Source organism: Anas platyrhynchos, chromosome 1 (genome assembly GCF_047663525.1).
Source record: "Anas platyrhynchos isolate ZD024472 breed Pekin duck chromosome 1, IASCAAS_PekinDuck_T2T, whole genome shotgun sequence".
Lineage (NCBI taxonomy): Eukaryota > Metazoa > Chordata > Aves > Anseriformes > Anatidae > Anas > Anas platyrhynchos.
In genome coordinates this window covers 193408444-193435062 of record NC_092587.1, presented here as the reverse complement: position 1 = coordinate 193435062, position 26619 = coordinate 193408444, and the positions used below count along the sequence as shown (strand labels likewise).

General features: G+C 37.8%; 1 protein-coding gene across 3 annotated transcripts in view; it reads left to right on the top strand.

Annotated features, from left to right (window-relative positions):
• LOC101801794 (rho GTPase-activating protein 42) overlaps positions 1–26619 on the top strand; it is a 168629-nt gene that overhangs the window by 90005 nt on the left and 52005 nt on the right. The window contains exons 4-5 of one of the 3 annotated variants that reach the window (XM_027467816.3): positions 3253–3324; positions 22866–22967. In XM_027467816.3, coding sequence (XP_027323617.3) covers positions 3253–3324; positions 22866–22967 — 174 coding nt within the window. The remainder of the gene's footprint in view (positions 1–3252; positions 3325–22865; positions 22968–26619) is intronic. The other 2 variants (XM_072032761.1, XM_072032762.1) reach the window with 2 other exon arrangements.

Sequence of the window (26619 nt, the reverse complement as noted above, 5' to 3'; positions counted from 1 at the left end):
CTCCTGGTGGGGCATGGAGGCTATCTGTATGCAATAGCTTTGAGCGAAGTGAAGAAGTATTCAGCTCCACATGGAGTTTGTTTGGACTCACAATGACTAGCCACAAGACTGGCAAGGACAGATAGATAGGCTGCACCGATGGGCTGAGGTCAACTGCATGAGGTTCAACAAGGTCAAGTGCCGGGTCCTGCACCTGGGGCGCAATAACCCCAAGCAGAGCTACAGGCTGGGAGATGAGTGGTTGGAGAGCTGCCAGGCAGAGAAGGACCTGGGAGTGATGGTGGACAGTCAGCTGAATATGAGCCAGCAGTGTGCTCAGGTGGCCAAGAAGGCCAACGGCATCCTGGCTTGTATCAGAAACGGTGTGACCAGCAGGGCTAGGGAGGTGATCGTCCCCCTGTACTCGGCTCTGGTGAGGCCGCACCTCGAGTACTGTGTTCAGTTTTGGGCCCCTCGCTACAAGAAGGACATCGAGGTGCTCGAGCGGGTCCAGAGAAGGGCGACGAAGCTGGTGAGGGGCCTGGAGAACAAGTCCTACGAGGAGCGGCTGAGGGAGCTGGGCTTGTTCAGCCTGGAGAAGAGGAGGCTCAGGGGCAACCTTATCGCTCTCTACAGGTACCTCAAGGGAGGCTGTGGCGAGGTGGGGGTTGGTCTGTTCTCCTACATGCCTGGTGACAGGACGAGAGGGAATGGGCTAAAGTTGCGCCAGGGGAGTTTTAGGTTAGATGTTAGGAAGAACTTCTTTACTGAAAGGGTTGTTAGGCACTGGAACAGACTGCCCAGGGAGGTGGTGGAGTCACCATCCCTGGAAGTCTTCAACAGACGTTTAGATGTAGAGCTTAGGGATATGGTTTAGTGGGGACTGTTAGTGTTAGGTTAGAGGTTGGACTCGATGATCTTGAGGTCTCTTCCAACCTAGAAATTCTGTGATTCTGTGATTCTGTGTGACTGTTGACATCACGAGTAATAATTCAATAACATGAATGTCTCCTTTAATTGAACACTGAGGTGTTTGGTATATCGTTGGTGTATATAAAAATGACTGTGAAAGCAAGGAAACTTACTTCTGTACATGCAAAGAAAGAAAAGATACATCCACACTTCTGTCCCAGTGACGCCAGCAAGCCTTCATGATTTCTGTACAAGCCAAAAGCCATATACATGCTCTGTAAGCTCTCAAAGTTTCCAGCTGCTTCCAGACATGTGCACTGCAATTCTGCCTGATGGTGTACAAGTCATTTAGCATTTTTGCACCCCTGTTAATTTTTATCTGCCTTATTTGTATAGTAATCCTTGGGATAGGAATTACCTTCTGTTAGGTGCATGCACTTTGCCTTGCAGAAAGTGTTGAATCTCAGCTAGATTGCTAGATATAGGCCATAAGTCTATATATGTGGGGGAAATGCCAGCTGGGAGAATAGTACAGCTTTGCAGTCTGTTCCAGTCAAACTAACGGAATATGTTGAATAAAGCAAAAGCTCACTGAAGCCACCCAGCACTTTGCTCCTCTACTTTCCGAGTGCCTGATTTTTAATTATTACCATAAAAAATGGGTTCATTTTGATCACTGCATCATCAAACATGCCACTGTGCTGCTTTGGACTTTGTTACATCAGGATGTCAGAGAGAGACTTGACTTCTCCTAAAACTCTGCCCCACTGAGATAAGTGGTGATTCTGTGGTCTTTGAAATGGTAATGTTAGATTTGGGAGGAAAGAAAATGTGTTTGTGTTTTAATAGTTTTGTTCTGTATGTTTATTGTTACAGCCCTTTGGGAAGTTTTTGTGCTCTAATGACAATGTAACTTATCAATTATTGGAAGAATTACAAGAGCTTTATTCATTCACATTTGGCTTAGGTACATGTTAGCTTTGCCCAGACCTCCAAACGTGCCAAAGCCCAAATTTGGAATGTGATGAGTATGGTATAAAGGCTGGACTGGTGAGGAGCAAAAGAGCTGTTCATGCGGAAAGCCTAAAGTTTTGCCTGTACTTAGTGCAATATAATATTGTAATGTGTTTTATTGTGCTTTATTTCTGATGTGTTGGCAGTTTTCAGAAAAGATGCATGAAAGCTGTGTGTACAGAATGAGGCATTTTTGGGGAGGTGTGGTCCTTTGTCTAGGAAGCTGGAGCAAAAAAGGGCTATTTTTCCTGAAAGGTAGAAAAAAATGCACTTAGGAAAGATAATGTTGACAATAATTATACATACATATATTTTTTTATCGTGAATACAATAGTAAAAGAGTAGAAAATCATTTAATGAAAGAAAAAGGTAAATACACCCTTTGTAGACAGGGTGCAATGCAATGACTCGACTGTGTTGTAGGCACAAAGCCTGGATTTGATGAAAAATTGTATATAATGTTTCTTCTGATTTTTCTCCAGTAAAATCAGAATTCAGTTGGTTATTCTGTCTGTCCTTAGAAGGCATATGGTTAAGTCAAGCTACATTTTATGGAGAGGGGTAAAATGGCATGACTGGCATTTGTATTCTGCTGCCTGTGCGTGTCCAGCCCATATGATGAGGGGCTACTGAAGGTGGTTGGGGCTGTGAGCGATCTCCAGAGGTGGGTTCCAGTCCTGGATTTACACGAAATAAACAAAGACCATGAGGGGAACACTGTGATTCATTACGAATCCTCACTGAGGTTAAAGTGATAAAAATAGCTGTCAGACATCTTCAGTTAATTAAGAAAAAAAAAAAAAAAAGTAAAGTGAAGGAATCCAATCTAGAATATTTTGTAAACTGTCTGCTTTTCTTTTTAGAGTTCCCTCTGCTCCCATACTCTTCTCTGCTCAGTTTAAATAGGCATATAATCCAAAGAGATAGCTAAAAGATTCAGCTGTCAAAGCTTCAGAATTTGTAAACATACGCTTTTTAGGCAGTGCTGTCATTATTACTATGTCTTGTCTGCTCTGCCAAAACATTTTCTTGGAAGTTTTCATTTTCTATTCCGATTTTAGACAAGATACAGAAGTGGAAGTAAAATACCAGAAAACTCTTCTATGTCTTACAATTAAACTTATTACACCATTAATTACAATTGCTTTAGTTGCTCATAGACATGTTGCATGACTAGTGTAGTATGTTTTATCTAAGAAGCCAGAATTATTTTAGTCCTACCCATATGCTGTTAGTAGGATGTTATGGACATGAATCTTTCCATCTTATACATCAGCAGGATTACAGTGACTGCGATTTCTGCAAATACTCAATATTGAAAATACATGCTTTGTGTTAACTTTTCAGATCCAGAATGCAAATGATGTGCTCATAGCACCCCTGGAAAAGTTTCGTAAAGAGCAAATAGGAGCAGCAAAAGTAAGTGGCTATGGAAACAATTCTCTTTCATTTCCTGTTTATTTATCAGTGTGTTTTGAAACCTGGACTAAAAACAGGCAGACGTATTCAAATATATTTGATGCCATTGTCATTAACATATTAGCAAATTGAATGGAATTATTTGCTTCAGAGAAGGAGATAATCTAGATACTGAGTTTAAAGACTGAGTATATAAATAAGGTGTAGCGCTTTCTGTGTATTGTATGTGATTCTTGCACATTCTTACCATCTGGAATTGTGTTTATCTTTTGATGTCTGCATTTATGTTTCTTTGTGCCTTGGGTTATCACAGAACCATACAGAGTGTTCAAACATTTATCATGGGTGCAATGGTCCTGAAGTGGCTGTTGTGTAAAGACCAAGAGAAGTTGGTGTGCCAAAGGCATACTATTTCCTTCTGACTTCCCTCTCCGCTTCACACAGCTGATGCAGCGTGGTGATGGTTATCTTTATGTTGCCCAGAGATTCTCCCATGGAGGATGTGCTGCAGTTGATGATTTGAACCGGTTCTTTGGTGTTAGCTAAACAGCGCGTGCTGCCTCTATCAGGTAGTCAGGAAAGCAGATGTTATTGGGAAAAAAAAAAGATGTCAAAATGAACTTCATCTAGGAGAGCTATTTTCAGTCTGATCCTGTATTTTTAAGTGGTTATCAGTCACTACTTTGATCCCAGAGATACTTAAAGGTTGTGGTAGTCAGTGATACGGTTAATAACCTTTCCTCCTGTTACACAAATATGCTAGTTCTGAAGCATTTTGCATCTTGTACTAGCACTCATAAAATTTTCTGGGAAACCTTCCATCTGTAAGGTTAAATGGGTACAAAAAAATCTTTGATGTTGTAGCTGAGGTTACACTTGTGCTGTACTCAAACAACCTCAGAAGGAGAGCAGAGATGTTGGAAAGAGAGACTGCAGGCTTATGCTTTTTTTACCGCTGTTGTGAATGTGCAGAAAACAGATGAGACTGCTTCCGCACAGTAACTAAATAAACATTTGAGAAGAATTTTTACAGTGAACTTGAGGTCAGCTTTCTCTGAAATTGATGCTTTTTTACTTCTTGCTTGTATTGGGTCTGGCTGGAATGTTAACTTTCCCAGCAGCAGCCCATACAGTGCCGTACGCTGTACTTGTAGCTGGAACAGCAGTGTTATCACACCAGTGTTGTGTCTGCTGCTGAGCAGCAGTGGCACAGTATTAGGCCTTTCTCTAACCCTCCTAGGGGGTGGGCTCTCGTTTGGAAGACGTCGGTCCTCCTCTCGAACACCGGCTGCGTGCGTTGAGGCCTTGCTTCAAGGACGTGGTCAATCATCGCTCATTTGTGGGAAGTAGAGAGTAATTTCTTTCCTCTGCACTTCCATATAGCCTTCATTTATTTTGTTTGTTTGTTTTCCTCCCTTCTTTTTATTTTCCTTTTTTCCCCTCCCTTTCCCCTTTCCCTTTTTATTTCCCCTTAGTTAAATTGTTAGTTCGGTAGTCTTTATTTTATTATTATAATTATTTTCCCTTTAATTAAATTATCCTTATCTCAACCCGTGAGTTGTTCTTTGCTTTACTTCTCCCCCTCCTCATCTAAAGGAGGGGGAGTGAGAGAGCGGTTGTGGGGTTTAGCTGCCCAGTACGGTAAAACCACCACATTGCTTGATATTTTTTTGTGTACAACTGCATTCTTTTCTTGTCCCACCCTGCTGCTGTTAGATGCAGGGTGGAAGTTTGTTTACTGTGCTGCTGCACAAATCAAACTAATCGCAGCACAAAACTATTTGCACTTTTCAGTGGGTTTTAGTTGCATTGTTTAGCTCTTTGAGCTGCCACTTCATTTTGTATTCCTATAGCTTAAGCGATACTGTTCTCTCTTGAGAACCTTTATTGAAAGCTTAACCTGCTGTGCTATTGATTGTCCTGGGACATCAGAGAGAAGAATCGTGGGTGGATCATGCAGGGCTCTGTGCAGAAGTATATAAGACACTGCTGTCCCCTTTGACAAGCCTTGTGATATCTCTCAGTAGATGTCATATTTTAATGTTCTAAATGAAGATTATTCCTTTACTTTTTAAATCGGCAATTGTTCAACATTAATTCCAGAGTACTGCAGGACAGACTGAATCCTCTCAATTCAGTATATCACAGGGCTAGTTTATCCTGTCTACATCCCCTCCAGATATGGGCATTTACCCATCTTATATTGTTTGGGGAAATGGTGATCATTTTAACTTGTATGTGGTCATGCAACAGTGTACTAAAAAAGAACAGGAGAGAACCTGGATCAACTACTTTTCTTCCCATGTCTAATGCATTTTATTATGCAACATTATGTGTGCTTTGGGCAGTGTAGGATATTGGCTTGACACATCAATACCACATGGAGAGCTCTCTCAGTTCATTGTTTTATAAAGTGTCAAATAAACTCGCATTTTCTTTTGCCGCTCGTGGAGTTCAACTGTCAAGTTCAAAAACAAGAGATTCAGACCACCCGCATGACCTAGACTGTGGAACAGTTTCATACATTCCCTCTGAATTGATTTTTATCAGCAGAAACAAATTCAATTGGCCCTTTAATAAAGGAAATCAACACAAAGAAGTGGGTGATTAATTACATTTAATACTGTTTTTCTAGTAATTAAGAAATAGCAACATGCAATCTAGAAATAACAAGATCACTTTGAAATATAGCAGAAATTTGGCTTTTCTGAAACTTCGTGTTAGTGAAGGACATGGTCAGAGCACTTACCTCTGTGCCTGTTCACTTGGTTAAACCCTTGAGAATTTATGAACTCGTGTAGGTATTGGATGAGTTTAGACTGCTAGTTATTTATCTGCAGTTAATGAAGGCTTGTGCAGAGATTTGGCTCTTTGAACTCCTCTGGGGTGATTTGAATTGATAGCAAAACAGGAAACAGACGCTTTCTTGTTATTTGGATTCCTGCAGCAAGTTTCACAGGACACTGGGAATGTCACTTTTTATTAGAGATCTTCTCTAAACATGTCAGCTGTGTGGACCATGTATCAGCTGTTACTTCATGCTCTGAAATATCATGTTTGGGCTGGATTTTCTCTAGTATTAACTTAAAACAGTGTAGAACTGTATAGTGAAACACAAATACACTACTATTTCTCTGTCATCCCTCTTTCCACCAAAATCCCAAACATTTCACTGTACCTGGTCCTCTCCAGACTGAGGCTGAGATGGTGTGGACTGTGCAGGATAGCTGCTAGTTATGACGTATTAGATCTTTCTAGAGCACCGAATTTACAAGTAATTTGCATCATGTGGACTGACATTTTAAGAGATTAGGAATAGAAGGGTGAGATTAGTTGTATAACTTTTGCATTGGTGATTTCAGAAGTAGTTAGAGATACAAGCAGTTGGTCTCTGTGATCAGCTCTCCATTGAGAGAGCATATTTTCTAAGCAGTGGTGAGTGTTGCATTATTTGTCTTCTAACTGAACTTTGAAATTTTTCATTTTTGTACTCCATTAAGCTGTGTTTCCAATTTTTTTTTTTTCCAGGGAAAAAAATATTAGCTAGCTATGTTACTAATATGTGTAATAGGAAATGATATTGTGTACCACTGTAAGAGAGCTTGCTGGACTTTTTTTCTGTTTTTTTTTTGTTGTTGTTGTTTGTTTGTTTGTTTGTTTTTGTTTTGTTTTGTTTTTTCTGAAATACTACATAAAATTCAGCTGGAAACAAAAAAGCCTCCCCCACTGCTGCACCAAACATATGCACCCCCCCCTTCAAAAAAAAAAAAAAAAGGAAAAATAATATAAAATAATATTTTTCACTAAGACGATCACCATGTTGTTTTTATAATAAGTAATTTAGCGAGATTTTTACTCCCGTAAATGTCACATTTCATACAGAGAATGAGAAAGTTATATTCTGTCTTCATATGTCTTCATATCTACATGAAGTTTAGACACAAAATATGATTACAGAAATCAAAGAGAATATGGAGGATAAAATATATCCTGTTGACATTACAAAGCTATACTTCAAATACAAGGACAGCATAAACCCAGAGTGCAGAGTTCAAGTGTTTTAGAATGTCACAAGAATAACATTAAAGACCAATTATTCATCTGCACTTCAAAAACCTGAAGGTACCCAACCATTCTGAGAAACGCTCTCCGTTAAACACTAGTGTTTGTAATCAAATTAGCAATATACAAATCTGCATCACTTGCTCTTCTTGATTTATACTACTTGCTCCTCTGTTTTTATTGCACATATTTCAGTTCTTCCTTTTCTGTACACACTCAGTTTAAATAAAGCTGAGTTGTCTCCAGAGACTACACAAATGCGGCTTTGCATTGGATAGCCCGTTGATTTACTCCATCTGAGCTTAAAAAAAAAAAAAAAATGACCTCTGCAATTATTGTACAAATCCTAGCAAAAGCGTGGTGAGCTAACTGGGAAAAGATTCCAGGCACGAAGTACTTGGCCTTTTTTGGTAAATGTGGTCTGTGAGTCCCCAGCTGGTAGCGGTGGTGAGGTCACTGTGTGATGTGCTGTATGCAGTAAAGCCAAACTTCCATGGCTCTCTGCAGCCATCCAGCACTGCATTTGGCAGTATTTGTTCCAGTGTTCATTGACCTTTAGAGTAACTTAAGCGAGATCAAAGAAAACAGAAGCAATTTAGTTTTTAAGACTTAAAAGAAGAGTTTTGTTTCCGCCTTACAATTCCCTCTGTTTGTTTCATAAAGCTATTTATTTTGGCCTGGAGGGTTATTTTTTTATTATTATTTACTTTCATTCCTTCATTCATTCAAAGCTGTGAATTCCTTTCTACTTGGGAAACAAGTCCATGTTCACTGCTGGATTAATTTCTCACATCTATGTTCACATCTGTGCTTGCACGATGTGGCCGTGCAGCAGCAGCCATGCTCTCACTGGCTGTTGTGTGTATGGTCCGGAAGATGAGGATCATAAAGCTAAATATGTGGGTTTTTTTTAAGTCTGTCAGAAAGCTGTCAAAGCAGAGGTCTTGATAGGTATGCAAGATCACTAAGATATGCCAGAATGCCCATTTTGTGAATTGTTTTCCTTGGTCTCTAATCAAATTATAGGAGTTGTTGGAAATCCTAGTATTTCTTCAACTGCGCAAAATTAGTGACCTTGCTCCAGTAGGTAAGGTAGAACATGTTTCATTACAAGCCACATCTGCTGCTCAAGGTTTGGCACTTGTGTCCACTGGTTTTGGAGTATTTTAGTGTCAGTCTGAAGCACGGAGGGGAGGGGGCTGGGGAAGGCAGCAGAAACAGCCCTGGCCAGGATCATTGATGCCCAGCTATTCTGAGTTACAATGCAGCGCAGGTTTCCAGAAATGGTGAGTACCAAAGTTACCTGATATCTGTTCTGATAAGATAACTGATACTGTAGGCAAGGAAATGCAGTGGATCAAAACTCTCTGTTTCAGCAAGGCATTTAAAGCATACTACAAGAGACAATTTAGTTCAGGTGGAGATAAGTATAAGAAATGTGAGGACTGGCTAATTGGGAAGAGCAGTGAGGTTGGTTTTTTTTTGTCTTGTTAGAGAGAAGTTAGAAATCAGAAGGTCCAAAGGGGCAACTTGAGATTGGTCTTTTGCTTTATTTTCTGTAACGGCCAGGTACAAAATACAGTTGTACTAACACCATTTGGGGTTGCTGTATGTCAGAGGTATCATCAAAATAAAGGAGGAGGACTAGAGAATTGAGAAGAAAGTGGATCAGGTAAAATTGAGGCTGCTAAATGGTCACAACACCGCTGTAAATCAAGAAATTTTCTGTAACAGTAAAAAAGTAAAATGGCAATCTGTTTAGCTATTGTAGTCTTTAAGGATGTCTCTCTGGAAAAGTGCAAATTTTCTTTAGGTTTTCTTTTACTTATATAATTTTTCATAGTTTGAATTAAACTGGTGAACTGTGGAAGTTTTAAACAGTTATAAATAAATTTAGTTCCAAGATGTTGGTCCTAGACCATTTTTATAATTTTTGTCCAAGAAATAGTTTAGAATATGTTGTCTAATCAGATTATCTTTGCTAAACTAGTACTGACAGATGCAAGAACTGAGAGTTTAGTAGGCAAAGTTGAAAAAAATATTTCAAAATACTAAATAGTGTTTGTGACTGTTGTAACCAAAAAAGTTTGAAAAATTCTTAAAATTAAATTTTGTTAAAAATTTGTTATTTAATCTCGAGTTTTGCTATTTCCCTCTGCTTCAGTGGGGGAAATGTCTACCAATTGTCCCAGAGCTTAAAACTTGGAACAGCTGGATTGTTTTTCCATCAGCCGAAGCTATCTACTTTTTCCCTTTGTAATTTCTATTTAATAAAAATATAAAGCATAAAAATGTTGTTTAAAATACATACCAAATATAGTTCCACTTAAAAAAAAAAAAAAAAAGGAATTTTTGAAAGACCTGCATCCATTTGGTAATAGTTATTACAATTTTAGAGAAAGTACAAAATAATTCTAGTGCCACAGTATGACTAGTGTTTCTTGTATACCTGTACTTTAAAATATTTTGTCAGTTTCAAAAATTATGGTGAAGAGCCAGGTGTGAACACACTTCATCTTCTCAGGCAGTCAGATTTTCATTTACAGAAAGTCAAAGTGTTGAGCTGGGAGCTGTCACTGTCTGAGCACCTGGACCCTGAGGATTTTTGAAGCAATTAATATACTTGGAACAGCTCTTGTAATTCTGCAAATGCAATTATGGACACAGTAATGAAAAACTTTCAGTTCAATCCATTAACTGCAGGTATTTGTTAGTAAATTGGTTAATGTTATGTGCAAAGTCAGTTTTAATAAATTCTGCTAAATGCATTCTTTCTGCTACAAGATAGTTTAGCTGATTGACTAAAAACAATTTATGAAGCTGGTTTTGTTTGTTTGTTTGTTTTTACTTTAATAAAATTCTAATTTGTGTCCAAAAGCAAGCAGGTTTAAATTAAGGGTAAATACATTTCCTATTTTCTAGCAAGGGATAATTCTATTTACAATATTCTGCCATAACATTTGAAAAGTAAGACTTAGAATAAATGTGTTAATCTGTGAAATTGTTTAAGTGACCATGCAGTGTATTTTTGTTGGCAATAAGAATAATTGATTTTTAAAAATCTACAGTTAGTAAAACAAAACTAGAAAGCAACACTTAGGAGGAGCAGCTGAGGGAACTGGGGTTGTTTAGCCTGGAGTAAAGATGGCTGAGAGGAGACCTTATTACTGTCTACAGCTTCAGGAAAGGATGTTGTAGCAAGGTGTCGACCTCTTTTCTCGGGTGACAAGTGGTAGGATGTGAGGACATAGTCTCAAGTTGCACCAGGGAAGGTTTAAATTGGATATCAGGAAGAATTTCTTCATGGAGAAGGTGATCAGGCATTGGAACCAGCTGCCCTGGGAGGTGGTGGAGTCCTCATCCCTGGAGGTATTTAAGAGACGTGTAGATGTGGCACTAAGAGACATGGTTCAGTTATGGGACTTGGTAGGCCAAGTTGATAGTTGCACTTGATGATCTTAAAGGTAATTTCCAACCTAGATGATTCTATTCTATGATTCTATGGGGAAAAAAAATACAAAAGAAAAAAATGTAGCAAAACCAGCAAGAGAATGTAAACATGGAAACAAATATGCCACTTTTCTAATTAAATTAAGTCTTTTTCCTTGCTAATTTAAATCAGCCCACAGTAATTGGTATCACATTGAAGGATTCAGGAAGGTTGTGTCCTGACCCCACATGGCTGCTAGAAGCCTACTGCATTCCTCCTGTGCAGTGATTAAAAATACAAGTGGAGGCATTCATTACTGCCTCCAGACTTAATTTCCAGTTCACAGGGGAACCAAACCCCTTATGCAGTGCTTAGTTGCAGGAAGGATTTGGCAAGTGTTTTCAATTTAGAAAATAAATAAATAAATAAAGTTTTCTAAGTCTCAATAGGATACCTTAGCTCTGCTCATTGATTCTCTCCTTTCTTCCCCTCCCCTTAGCTGGTAAGGCCAAAGTGACTGCGGTGGGGAGGGAATGACATTCCACACCTCCAAAGGATAAGAAGGAAAAGCAGGTCTCAAGGTTGCAGACAAGAACTTAGGAGAGTGTTAAGGAAAAATTAAGAGAAACAGACAGTGCCCAATTGCCTGTGGCCTATGTGGACTATGGCCTGGACCTGGACAGAACTTAATTAATCTGTTACTCTGTTATAAACTGTTGTGCTCTTTTGCACCAGTGTTGGAGAAAAGGAAGATTTATTTCCCCATTACTCCTCTTTCTTATGTGAATTATTTAAGATAATAGCATAAAAATTCCTCTATTATGTCTGGACATTACTCAGATGGTGTTGACTCTACAGGTCATTAGTCCACACTTAGGGTAGAGTCACGTTTCCCATTCTAAACAGAAACTCCTTTTATTGTCACACTTGGCAGTATTGGCATGAATTTCCCTTGTTGCTGCATGTTTCCATTCATCTAGTGTTTTGTTCTCTCTATGCAACAGGTTCTGTAGGGGGCTGGGCATATGCAAACATGCACTCTTCTACCGTTGTAGTAATTCTGCTTTTGGCAAAGTGAGAATAAAATAGCTCCACTTCAAAGTGTTGTGGGTGATGGTAGCTGGAAAGCAGCACATCTGTGCTGTAACAAAAGGCAGGCATCATTCCTTGAAACTTGACTGTGCCTCTGTGTAGACATGGGAGCACCAGCGACTCCCATCTTTCTGCCAGATGAACCAGCTTTATTATTATGGGATATTTCAGGCTGTAGTAACCATCGCAGAACCATTTGTTCCTGTTGAGTTGGCCAAGAAAGGGTTATTTTGGACAGTTGTTTTGATGACAAGATTGTCCCTCTCTGAGAAGTAAAAGGAGAGCACTGGTGGAGCTTAGCAGCAGCTCTGAGGGGGCATGGCTTTTCCCCCCAAAGTGATAGTTTGTGTTCCTTTATCAGTGTTACAAGAGGGACCCTCAAAATAGATGCTTTTAAAACGAAACAAAATCACTTCTGACATTAACCCCAAACTGTTTCCTTGTTTTTCCATAACTTTCTCATAACACATCTCTAGTTCCTCCTCAGATAAGAGTTAGAGTCACGTCGCAATGACGTTGGAAGTGGCCTGGGAAAGCAAGCAGGGCTGGACATACTGCTGCTGTTTGGAGGTCAGGGATGTTGGCTCGTTGCTTGGCAGGGATAGGAGAGAGATCCCAATGAGTATCTAAAAACAGAAATTACTACTTAAGAAAGAGATATTTTTATCTTCTGTTTATAAAATAAGCAGTGTGTGACGCTATAAGGTAGACTTTCAGAATTGCTTTATTTGAATAACATTGCATTCTTTACAGTCTTTTTGTCGTTTCTTTGAGTGCACGAGAGAAGGAAGGTGGTTGCTAACTACTCGCAGGTGAAATGGTTTCTTCATATACTTTTTAGATTGAAGAGATTACTAGTGTACTGGGATATTGCTGAAACATGCTTCATTTGTGAGGTAATCTAGCATCCGAAATGAGGCATGGAGAACATGAAACTGCAGCAATGCCTCCAAAGGGGAGAAGAGGAAGCCAGCGTTAACGGGAAGAAATGGGGTGAGGAGGGTGGTAACACCATGTATGGGAGGCCACGAAGGCAGCTGTTCGGGGAACTGGGTGATGGCAACTTAGGGAGACAGAGGACTGGGTGAGGATAAGCAATGATGGCAGGAAAGGGGCAGTGGTGAAGATCAAGGGAGGATGTTGACCAGTGTAATGCAGCTGTGAAAATTGGATGTTCTTTTTGAAGTTGAAAAGAAATTCACCACTCTGCTTGTTAAGAAGGCAGTCCTTAATGTGGGGTGCAAAGGTGCCAGCACAATGACTTACCATTTTGAATATTCTAAATCACAACATGTATTATTACTGATTGCCGTTCATTTTTGAAGATTAACATGCCCCATTTCTGAACTATTTCCTTTGCTTTCATCACATAAGCAACGATTAAGGATTGAGTCATATCTTTTGGTGTAATTTCGAATCAGCATATATAGCTCTGCTGATTTCTAAAAAAGAAAAAACAAAAATGGATTGCTTATAACACAAACAGCTTATTCCATATGATTTTTGATTGAGTATACTGAATTAATTCAAGCTTCCTTCTGAATTCCTAATTAGCATGGGTAAATTTAAAATCATTTAAGGTCACTGGCTTTTGGGTAGGAACAGGAGACCTCTTTGCTATTGTGATAAAACATTTTCAGCTTTAGAAAAATGTCCTGAACCTGCTTAAGGGAATATTTTAAAAAGTCATTTGCTGCTGTTCTAGGAATCTTCATATTATTTAAGCAGTAATATGCTGAATAATAGCCTAAGTATGGTACTCCACTAAAAATACTTCATATTTAGTAGACAGTAAAAACAATAAAACCAGATTACGTGTGTAGACTTACCAGTTCTGCTGTTTGGGCAGGAGTTTAACAGATTCCCAGACATCTAGCAACTACTCCTGGAATCAGCAAATGCCAAATAAACTCAAGACAAATCTGCAGCTTAATAATAGGGAGTCTAATGTGTCCTGCTTTGCAACCTGCCAGTATTGGCAGGTTTGCCTGTCTTTTCACAGCAATGCTGGGAACTTTGAATTATTTTTCCATTTCAAGAGAGATTTTATTGGAGAGAAATAAATAGCATCTTACAAACACAAGGCCAAATGCTGCTATTTGTTCATTTAACAGTAACTACTTCTTAGTTTGAACAGAATTTTAGATCTCATCAAAATAGTGAAAATTTTCAGCTGCTTTTTTTTTTTTTTTTGGCCTTTTGGTAAGGACATTCTGTCTGCACACATCTGGTGTAATTAAATAGAGTATTATGAAATGGCTGTAGGATTCTCCACTTCCAGGAAAGACGTTGGAAACTACCTGATATTTGGTTCTGTCATTACAGAAGACATTAGAAAGGGAAAAGAGTATTTTCTTCAGAGCTTTATGAACCTGAAAGGAAATTATCTCTTGCAGAGTTATTCAGTATTTTACACAGATGTGAATTCCATCCTAAACTTGGATTAGTTTGGGGCTCTTTAAAATATGTCTGTAGTTCTATGTATCTCATACCTGATTTGAAATGAGATTATTTTTTAAACTGCCAGTTTTTAATATCTGTCTTCAAAGCTTTAGTGCTGCTAAACACTCCTGTATTTCCTGTTTATTGCCTTATTATTCTTCTTAGTGGCAATATGTTCCTTTTATTATGATAATTTGTGTCTTACACACCATATTCTTTTCTGCATTTTCATAGTTTGCATATGCTTGTAGGTTTTTAGTAAAGAATTGACTAAAAGATTTATAGTTGCTAGGTCATTTATTTTTTATGTGATGAATTCAGCTTCAATTCAAACATGTTTTCACTAGCAGTTACGTGTAATGTAACTCACAATTTATGGCTGTGTTAACCCTATTTTATATTGATCAGCAATTGTTTCTTTATCAACTATGATATAGCTTTGTTTCACTTCATATTATTTGCTAGCAGTACATAAAAGGATGACCTTTAACCTCATAGCTTTCTCACAGACTTGGAGAAACCTTTTACTGTCCTGTCCCATTAAATTCTTATTGGGAAGAAGAGCAGAAGGGAACAAGTTTTATATGACCTTTTTATTTCTCCTTTTGAAACATCTCTTTGGGCCTTATATCGGTCATGTGAGCATTCACATAACAAATAAAATCTCTTCCAAAAAAAAAAAATCCCACCATCCAGACATCTGTCTAAATGCAGTCTGTGCCCTTAGACACCTATGATAATTACTTTTTTATTAAAAACAAATAAAAAAAATACAAAAACAACAAAAGATCTCTATCCTCCATAAGATTTCTAAGGCAACATAAAATGAACGTAAAATTATTTTCTCAGAAGTTGTAAGAATTGATTCATACATCTCCCATGAAATCCATAGGATTTGAACTCAAATCACTCCTTTCAACTCAGCTTAATTCAGTATCCTATTTTTCCTTATCCTATTACCAACTAAGAGATGATCCCCAAAATTCACAAATCCAAACAAAATACCAATATCTATGTAGAAAGACATTTTGAATTTTTGTTTGCAAAGTAATGAAAAGTGTTTCTTTTAAAAACAAATTTGAAGTCTAAAATCCAAGTAGTAAACCATCCCCAGTGTTCTGTTAGATTGATCTTTTTGTAGTTCTTGTCAAAGAGAAAGAAAGGGAATGTGGCTTTACTGAATTCAGCTGGTCTCACTATTGCTTTCAGTTTCTTTCGCTGACAGATCTGTCTGTCTTGTCTTTCTGTTGCACTTCTGTAGCACTTCCTACTGTTTCTGAATCTCAGCTTGAGATGGTGTGAAACATGTACTAATTTTGGGTGGTGAATAAAAAAAAATAATTGCAACTGTGTTTCATAATGTTCTCTTGTCTTCTAATTAAATAAGGGATTCTCAATGATTTTTTTTTTCTCCAAAAGTGTTTCTTTGTAGTGTTTTCATTTCCTTTCTTGATCCTTTTAAAATCACCTCTTACAAAAATGTTTTGTTTTTTTTTAATAGTTACACAAAACTACTGCTATTGAAAATGGGTTTATTTTTGTTTTAAAGATTATCATGTTAAAATTTAACTGTGAGTTCTAGGACAAACAAAGAATAAAAATATTTTATTTAAGGACAAACATAGCCAAGATATGCTAGTAGATAAGTATAACACCAAAGTCATCACAATTAGAATAAACAGAAAGAAAAGTTCCCTTCCAGATGGCAAAGGCTCTTTATGAAAAGTAAGGAGGAATAATTTATATAATATTTTTGGGGGGAATGGTAACATTTTTGACATAAAATACTAGGCACAGAGTACTAGCAAACTTAGTCCATTTAAAAAAAAAATCTTGATTTTCCCGCTGGACAAGAGAAGTCAAAATATGTCGTTCTGCTTCAAATCCAAAACTGCATCTTGTGTTTAAAATTTGTGGGAATCATGCCAGTGATTAGTTGCATGCCTATGATTAGTTGCAGCATGGAATCAAAATCTTTCTGAACAGGGAAAAAAAAAATCGGACTGAATTGAGTGACCTTATTGATAGCTCATGTCAATCTTTTCATAGCTATACATTTCTGTAAAGCAAAGTGACTGGAGAATCATAGAATTACAGAATGTTTTGGGTTGGAAGGGACCTTAAAGACCACCTACTTCCAATCCCCCTGCCATGGGCAGGGACACCTCCCACCAGGTTGGCCAAGGTCCTATCCAGCCTGGCCTTGAACACCTCCAGGGATGGGGCATCCACAGCTTCTCTGGGCAACCTGTGCCAGGGTCTTACCAACCTCTGAGTGAAAAATTTCTTTCTAACCTCTAATCTAAATCTCCCCTCTTTTAGTTTAAACCCATTCCCCCTTGTCCCATCATTATCTACCTGAGTAAAGCGTCCTTCTCCATCCTGTTTTAAGACCCCTTTAAGTATTGAAAGGCTGCTATGCGCTCACCCTGGAGCCTTCTCTTCTGTAGGCTGAACAGCCCCAACTCTCCAAGCCTGTCTTCATAGGAGAGGTGTTCCAGCCCCTTGATCATCTTTGTGGCCCTCCTCTGGACCCGCTCTAACAGCTCCATATCCTTCCTGTTCTGGGGGCTCCAGATCTGGACACAGTACTCCAAGTGTGGCCTCACCAGGGCTGCGTAGAGGCGAACAGTCACCTCCCTCAACCTGCTGGCCACTCCTCTATTAACACAGCCCAGGATGCAGTTGGCTTCTGGGCTGCAAGCATGCACTGCTTGTGCATGTTTTGATCTTTGACATGTTGATCTTTTCATCCATCAGAACCCCCAAGTCCTTCTTTGCAGGGCTGGTCTCAATGAGTTCTTCTCCTAGTCTGTGCTCACATCTAGGATTTCCCTGGCCCAGGTGCAGCACCCTGCATTTAGACTTGTTGAATGTCATTAGGTTCACATGGGCTCACTTCTCCAGCCTGTCCAGGTCCCTTTGTATGTCATCCCTTCCTTCTATTGTATCAACTGCACCACTCAGCTTGGTGTCACCTGCAAACTTGCTGCTGATGCACTCAATCCCACTGTCTGTGTCACTGATGAAAATACTAAACAGTACTGGTTGAAGGACACGTCTGGTCCAAAGGCAAATCTACCCTTTTTTAGCTAAAAAACATTACTCCTTGTCCAATCACAGCACTCCCTGATAAAGAGTCCCTCCCCAGTTTTTCTGTAGGCCCTCTTTAGGTGCTGGAAGACCACTGTAAGGTCTCCCCGGAGCCTTCTCTTCTCCAGGCTAAACAACTCCAACTCCCTCAGCCTGTCTTCTCAGGAGAGGTAGTCCAGCCCTTTCATCATCTTTGTGGTCCTCCTCTGGACTCATTCTAATACATCCATGTCCTTGTGCTTGGGACCCCAGAGCTGAACTCCAAGTGGGGTCTCACGAGAGCAAAGTAGAGAGAGAGATGGTCATGCTGCTTGTGATGCAGCCTTGGATATGGTTCAAGTACACATTACCAGATCATGTCGGGCTTCTTATCAACCAGCACCCCCAGGAAAGGTCCTTCTCCTCAGGGCTGTTCTCAATCCATTCTTTGGATTTGAAGGCCACCAGGTTTGTCAGGCACAATCTGCCCTTAGTGAAGTCATGTTGGCTGTCACCAGTCGCCTCCTTATTTTCCATGTTCTTTAGCATAGTTTCCAGAAGGATCTGCTCCATGATCTTGCCAGGCACAGAGGTGAGGCTGACTGGCCTGTAGTTCCCTGGGTCTTTTTGCCCTTTTTTAAAAATGGGGGTTATGTTTCCCCTCTTCCAGTCAGTGGGAACTTCACAAGACTGCCACAACTTCTCAAATATGATAGTGGCTTAGCAACTTCATCTGCTGGTTCCCTCAGAACCATGGGATCTATCTCATCAGTTCCCACGGACTTGTGCACTTTCAGGTTTCTACCTGGAAAGGAGAACCTGATCTTCTCCTACAAAGGCGGTTCTTCATTCTCTCAGTCCATGCTTTTGTCTTCTGGAGCTTCAGCTGTCTGGCTACAGCTCTTGTCAGTGAAGACTGAGGCAAAAAGTTATTGAGTACCTCAGCCTTCTCCATGTCCTGGGTAACCAGGTCTCCCATTTCCTTCCAGAGCGGGCCCACAATTTCCCTAGTCTTCTTTTTATCACTGATGTGCCTATAGAAGCCTTACTTGTTGCCCTTGATGTCCCTAGCCAAATTTAATTCTAATAGAACATCTCTTGAGGTAAACTTCTAACTGACATGTCCATAATTAGTAATATCTTGAGCAAAATTTATTTCAAAAAAAAAAAATCTCCTTTTGGAGATTGTTTAATCAGTTTCCAAATGAAACTATAATGGAAATCTAAGCAGAAAGTAAAAACAATAATTAAATCTGGATCCAGTAGTATAAAGCTTGGCTCTGTCAAGGAAGTACGGGACGTTAATGAGACTTCCTTACATGCTAGAAGCTGAGCATCTGGTTAAGGGCTTTCCAAATAGTGATGTTGGAAATTTGAGGCATTTAGAACTGTAAATATTTTTATACTGATTTAAGGCATAGTGACTTGACCTACCTGAGAACAGTTAAACAGCTACAGACAGTCATTTACAATGCTTACAGCCTACAGACTGAACTTGATCTTTGCAAAATGTACTGGTAACTTATACATCAATGTAAAATGTACCAAGGAATGCTTTTTTGTAATTTGTCTTTTTCTCTATTTAGAATTTTTATATTGCATCCTTTGAATTGTCTCAACAGTGATTTCATATATATATATATATATATATATATATATATATATAATAAATGATGTTTTGAGAAAAAAATGGTTTATAAATTTCCAGGGCAAAGAGAAAGGATGAAGATTACTTGCAGGAAGGCTGTGCAAGGAAGAAAGGCAACTGGAGGCTGAAGGGAATAAGAGGATAAGAGGCTTGGTGCAGAGGTCAGCAATAATATCTTCCTAATGGCCATGTACCTTATAGTTTATGTTATGGCTGGTGCTGGCTGTTCAGAAAACAGTACACCTCTCTTGTCCAGACATATCTCTTTGCTCCTTGTAGTCTGATCCAATGTAAGACCTAGAGACAGAAGCAGTTCTCCATCTCCTAAGCTTTGAGGAGAGAGATTCACATGGAAACTTAATTCATAAACACCCTGGTTTGCAGAAAAGCAGGATTCCCAGTCTCACAGGCACAGATTGGAGGAACAAGGACTCAGATGACTCATTTGGGCAGCTGCTGTGTATAACAGAATGTTTTGAGGGTTGCAGAATGAGAGGCTGGATCTGGAAGGAGATTAACCTGTGACTTCACTTGGGATGTGCGTGTGCTGTGAGTCACTGGCTGAGTGTGAGGTGAGAGTTGTCTTGGCATAAGCTGAAGTTTCATCTCTTCCAGAAAATGAATCACCTGCTTCTGTGTCTTTTCTTGTTAATTTCTATGAAATAAACAGTTTTCAGAGGCTTCAATACATTCAAGTATGTTTTTACTGGCAAGTCTGATGGCATTTGAAGCAAAAGGAACTCAGTTACCTGTTGAAGCCAGTGTTTTTTAGGCATTTCCCAGAAGCAGGTCTGAGATCTGCACAATGCCAGAGGCACTATCCTGCTGCCACTGCAGCCTTATTCCCAGAAGTATCACCTAGTAAATAGACATACGCAGTCAAAACTGCCAAGTGATCTATATTCTCAGTCTACTTCAGTTTATTCTCCTTACTTTCTCTCCTTTCTGCTTGTCTTTGAAGTGAGAAATTTTCATGTGTTAAAATCCAGTGAAAAAGAAAGAAGCTAGCAACATTGTTCTTTGAAGCACTGCACTTGGGCTCAAAGTTATCCTAATATCAAGGAAAGCCCCAAATTGTTATCTTTCTCTTTAAATTAGCTGATATAAAAAAATATACATATAAAGTTTTCGTGGATCACTGGTACAGTGGGGTAATGTGTTTCAGGAAGTGACTGGCAATGTGGGTGGAAGATCAAGAGAGCCTTCATATTCTGTTGATGGTGCTGTGAAGATCATCGTGAAGCTTCATGTGAGGTGCAAGATGCCTCACAACCACAACTAATTTATCTATCTATCTATCTATCTATCTAAGTTATATATATTTATATATATATATATATATATATATATATATATATATATATATATATTTATATATATATATAATTTATCTATCTATATATAATATATATATAGATATATTGCATTGTTCTTGGATGGTTGTATCTGGTTAGATGTAATCGTTTAGTTTCTGTGTTTTCTTTTTACATGTGAAGAGTATAGCTGACGTGATCTGTAACTCATGGGGTTCAGGCATGGTTGGGCTAGGTGATGGCCAGTCTTACACAAGCAATCCTGCAGGAGCTTTGCCTTGCCTTGTCTCATTCCTTAGTTCAGGTCTTTGGTATCCTACAACACTGTCCTTAGGTGTTCACTTTTCAGCAATATGGAAACATTTTTTTAGAAGTATTTCTCTTTTAATTTTTTATTGTGTAAGGTGACTGTGGCCTTCACTCAGCGATTCCCTCAAGATGGTGACTTTGCCACCTGTGTCACTTGGATTTCAAGTAATGTAATTCCCCTCTTTTTCATCCAACACCTTAGTAATGTCATCTCAGAAGGTAACAGTAGGCAACTAGCTGCACCTTTTATTGAAAAGATACACATCTGTGGTCCGTAACCACATGAACTTGATTTCTGTTTGTGAATGGAGGAGGTGTTGATGTACTCACCTTGCTGTTGCTTGATTGTAAGGATCTGGAACTTGAATATTCCCTGAGAAAACTGTGGCCATGGAACTGATCTGTAATTTTGGTCCCACAAAAGTTGATTTCGTGGCTAACTGGTCATTTAGTGAGTCCTACCTTCTGTCTTCTCTCTTTCTTTTCTGAATGCTTTTGGGAAAGATTTGGAAGGATAATTCATATGCCTTCATTTTCCTTGTGCTGCAAAATTCACACTTTTTTTCCCCCCCTCCTATCTGCATAGCTTCAATTAAATATAGGTTGGCATTGGGGATTTTATTGTATTTCTTTTTAATTAATACTTTGTTGAGTCAGGTGCTGTCTTTTCTCTGGTGTCTTTTGAAGATATTTCTATTGTGAAATAAGAACACTAAATTGTGCATATTCCCCATGCTAATTTTATTTATTTATTTATTTAGCCAGATAGGAATTACCTGTTCTATAATTTAATATAATTACCATTGATAACTTTAGTCACTGGAGCTAGTCAGTCAGAGGATTGCTGTTATTAGTTAAGAAGTTAGTTAAGAGGTTTTAATTCATGGCATTAAGTTCTTTCTTGTATATCTTATTTCTCTGGCTGACCAGGCTTTCCCATGAAATGACAAAGAAAAATGGTCATCCTAAAATGCAGGCTAGTTGTTTGCTTAGTTCATAACAAATTTGAAGAAGAAAGGGGTCAGGAAAAGAATCACTACAGCTCTTATCATGACCTGATGTTACTATTATGTCCAGTAATTAGTTTTTCCACCATTAATAGCTTTTGCACATGTGTGAGTAGGACAGGTCATGTTGACCTTTCTTTGTTTTCTCAACATATTCAACTTGTTAACATTAGAAGGAATCATTAGGTCTTACTTAATATTATAAATGTCACTGGCAGAGAGTTGCTTTCAATTTGAGCAGTGCCTCAAATATACATTTTTAATAATGAAAAATATATTTTTAATATTAATAGTCATGTGAGATGTTTGCTTTAATCCCTTCTCCCCTTTCCTGAAATTTGGCCCATCTCAGAAGATGGAAAAGCTAAGAAAGATGTCTTATTCTTAAACTTCTGCGAATATCAGATCTTAATTTTTAAAGTATATGTTGTAAATTAGGTTACAGAAAATAAAGTATTTTAAATGTACTTGTAACAGTAGCTTTCTTTTATATTAACATTCATTAAAGCAGTCTCATGGTGAAAATGTGAGGATCGTCTGCACATGGTGAAAAACTTAAGAGGAGTGGGGAAGGAAAATGGCAAGATAATTCTTTTAAATGAGACAAGCTTAGATATTCAGGCACATCAAAAATTATTGGAAACAGACTTTTGGACCAATTTTCTTTTGCAACCACATATGTGCTTTTCCCTCATCCACATATTTTAAGAGTGTGGGTGGAAAACAAGGATATATTGGTCTTAAATACAGATGAGAGGCCTCTATCATCCTCAAATATGTTATACTCACCACTGCTTCCACAATGTTTATATTCAGGAAAACAGTATGAGACAGCTACATATATGTGTAAAGCTTGGGAAAGATTATTTTATGCTAAATACCTGCTTGGGAAGATACTGCCTAGCACCTATTATATATGTTTACATATGGGAAGCTACACAAGTCTATTTTATAAGTTTATTATTTATGGGGAAAGTCCTACTTAATACTGTGTTTACTAATCAGTCCTCCTGGGGTCTTCATGCTCAATGCAGAAATGAACCTTAGAAACATCTGAACCAACAAAATGGTTTTATAACCAAGCATATTTTGGCACCTTTTTTAAGTTAGCTGTAATGTTTAGTCAAATGCAATGTTGGCAAAAATGGCAATGTTTTGTTTTTCAGGATGGGAAGAAGAAGTTTGACAAGGAAAGTGAGAAATATTATTCCATCTTAGAGAAGCACTTAAATTTATCAGCAAAGAAGAAAGAATCTCATTTGCAAGATGTAAGCACTTAACACAGTATTACCTGGTTTCCAGTTTGCACAGAGATCATGATAACAAACGTGTTGTACTTTATTTATGTGAAATATGATAATTTCTTGTACTTACTCTTGCTGTGAGTATAAATTCCTGAGTGGGATTAATACAGTCCTAATAACAGTTAAATCTTTTAACAAGGCCGTATTCTACACGTCCAACTCTGTATACTTGATGTGACCAAACCAATGTTTATTTGTTACAACAACATGAAAGAATTATATTACTAAAATAAAAACGTGACTTTTATAAGATATATCTGAACTATTTGAAAGACAAATAATTAATTGTTGTTTTTTTGTTGTTGTTTTTATTCAGTTTATTGCTCAATGAAATTATGCTTCTGTTTCACAAAAATTTTAATTTGAGAGACTGAACTGGGATAATTTTAATGATACTTTTTGTGGTTCTTTTTCTTCTTTTTCACCTTATTCTGAGATTGCAGCGTCATGCTGCAATTGTACCCACAACTTCAGCTTTAAAGAGTTTGTATGCCTAATTCTTATCGTAAAAAAAAAAAATAAAAAATGAAGACTTCCAGTTTAAAAGGAGGGTTCCAGGGTTTTTCAGTATGCTGGTAGAAATTATTATGATTCATCTTTGAGACAAATTACAGTATAAGCATAAATTTGATCTCAATGGTACTGTTTTTTCCAGAAGTTATTAAAATTATTTTGAATTATTTTCGCTGTTATCACGGTGACTCTTAAATCATGAGGATTATTTTGCCAATGGAGTTTTCACAGAATATGTGACCATTGGTCACAAATTGTAGATTTTTTTTCATGTTTACCAGTAATTCTGTGATTTGAATCAAAAGAGACTTAGTGATTTAAAATTTGCAATAACGTTTATAATCCTGAATTACCATAGCTGTGTATGTAATAATCAGTTTAAATAGGACATTAATTATATAGGATGGGTTAATTGTTCCACGCATATATCAAAGTTTTCTATATATAGCTTTCACTTTTCCTAAATATCTTGTGTATTGATGAAGAAACAGTTGGAGGCTAAGCAGCAGCTGAGAAAAAAATAATTTAATTTTTTACCAGAATGTGGAAAATTGAACTTAAGCAATGATTTACTCTAGAATATAAATAAATAAAATATTTTACTCTTGAGACATGAGAATAATTGCAGCCTAAAAACAGAAACTAAAGTGAAAAGTAATGACTGTGAATCTAATAAACTGTGGCAGAATAACAATGGATTTGGCTCAAGTATATAAACTAATGGAAAATTGGAGTAAATTTTTCCACTGTGTCCTTAAGTGACATTTCTGGATTTAAAATTTCATACTGAGTCTGAGGTTTTTTTTTGCTTTTCTGGGTACCCCACTTGTAAAGCACATAGCACATACCTTATCATTTTTATCTTCCCCGTTTTTATGTAGATAAAAGTGTGCTGAATCACCAACATAGACCTACATATGTAGGTCTGCCTAGTATACAACACTATAGCAAATCAGTACCAAAAATGATGACCAGGGAGACTTTTGGGCTGCATTTGTATTGTAAAGAAAAGGATGCCACCAAGCACCGATTCGTGGCCCAAATTTCAAGTGATAGCTGTTGACTCACACCCAGAGCAATCACACCAAAAATAATGCTTTTTTTTTTTTTTTTTTTTTTTTTTTTTTAGCCCACTGTTTGTTTTAATTGCTCAGGTTTCTTGGTGCTTCATCATATTATGTGGGTTGAAGAGTATTGGGAGGGGCAAGTTCTCCTTCTGTCTTAAGCTGTTTTACATATCTCACTTGGGTGCAATTGAGAGCGCCTTAATTAAGCATCTAAAGTTTGATGGTCTGAACATACTCTGTAGAGAGTGGTTGACATATGTTCATGTAATTGAAATGTGGTGGATATTTTAAGAGCCTGCATGACTACTGACACAGTTTACATAGATCAGTAGAGGTTTTTCCCACTAGCATCAAAAAGCAACTTCATAATACTGTCTTTTCACTGCCTGCAGAAATTCATAACAGAGCAGACATTGAATGATGTGGAAAAGTTAGTAAATTCTTGATATTATTTCTCTGAAATCCGTTCCAGAATTAGGCATAAATATAGACCAAAGGCTTCACTCTCCAAGCTTATATGAAGTTCTAGTATACACTTTACTGATATCCTACATCAAAGAAATTATCACTCACTATAAGTAGATATCATACAAGGAGAAACTCAAAATTGCATCCATCAAATCCTTTTATTTTTTTTACATGCAGTTTGAAGTCATAAAAATATGTGAAAATCCTTTCAGCTTTTGAAACTTTAAAATAACTTTCAAAGTGTTTCTTACAAATCTAAGTCCTCAGTATTCACACAAATTTATCTGCTTCCACAGAAGACATATCGTGGAAATTGTGATTTAGTCCCTGTACACTAGTGGCCTTAATTTAGGAACCCATCCATACTTGCAATAGCACTAAGTTGTCATAAGTATTGTTACAACTACAAGCTGCTTAAATGCTGTTCAGAATAGAGATGGATTTAATTAGGTCTTTAAATACTTTCCTGAGTTGAAGCCTGAAAGACCTCATTGCTATTGCCAGATTATACTATTTATTTAAAATTAAATGTGAAAGCTAAGGTCTCTCTCAAGTGCTTATTGACTGCACTTGTGTGAGTGTGAATTGTGTCCCAAAGTGGTGGCACCTGGTTCTGTTCAGCTATGTAGCATTGCCTTGCATATTTTTTGTGAAATAAAGCTATTAACAGAGTACGAAGACAGTACCTGAATGCACTATATGAATGGTACGTGGTAGAATTCATTTGGTGGAAAAGCCCTTGATTCTTGGAATTTTGAGTGTTTGTTTTCTGTTTCATAATATTAGGTTTTGTACTTGATTTCCTGATTTACCTTTTTGTAGGCGTGGGAGGGGAATGCTGGTACTGAATCACTTGAAAGATATTGTTTTGAAACCTATGCTTTGAAGTGGTGCTAGAGCATAGTGCTAGGGAAGTGGATCGATATTGTTAAGGGCTCTGTGCATCCAAATCATGGTAGTAGCATGTTCTTAACTAAAGAAGCAATGTTAATTATGTATGATGCTATTGATGACCAAGTCCTGCCTAAAGGAAAACAATGATTTTCTGCATTTGTACAGTTACAAGTACTAAACCTCTTTTTGATACGTTTGCTGTTTTAATATTGTTTTAATATTTGCTCTCAAGGGAGACATCTAGCTCTTCCATTTTTCCCATATTTGTTATTCTTAATGCCGAAAATGAAACAGGGAATTTACAGAAATACATGACTATGCATCAAAAAAAAAAAAAAAAGCTGAACTGGTTTCACTTGTATGGTTGAAACTTGATAAAAACTCTTTTTGACCCAAGACCAAAAGCTGACAAATAAAGCCCAAAAGGGATTTGCTTGAGAAGATGATTTGTTACTGTAAAGGGAGAATTAAAATGGAATCTGCATCTCTTCTGTAAGGATTATCCTTGTATTACATTGCTTGTCTGTTATGTCCCTCTCTCATGCCTTGTTTAAATTGAGTATAGAAGGCTTTTACTCCTTATCAGATGATAAGAGTTAATTCCTTAGCTTTGTAGTCTCTGCTTTGGTCCTGCATCTTCATGTTGGATGGTATTATTGAGGCATTTCTTACAA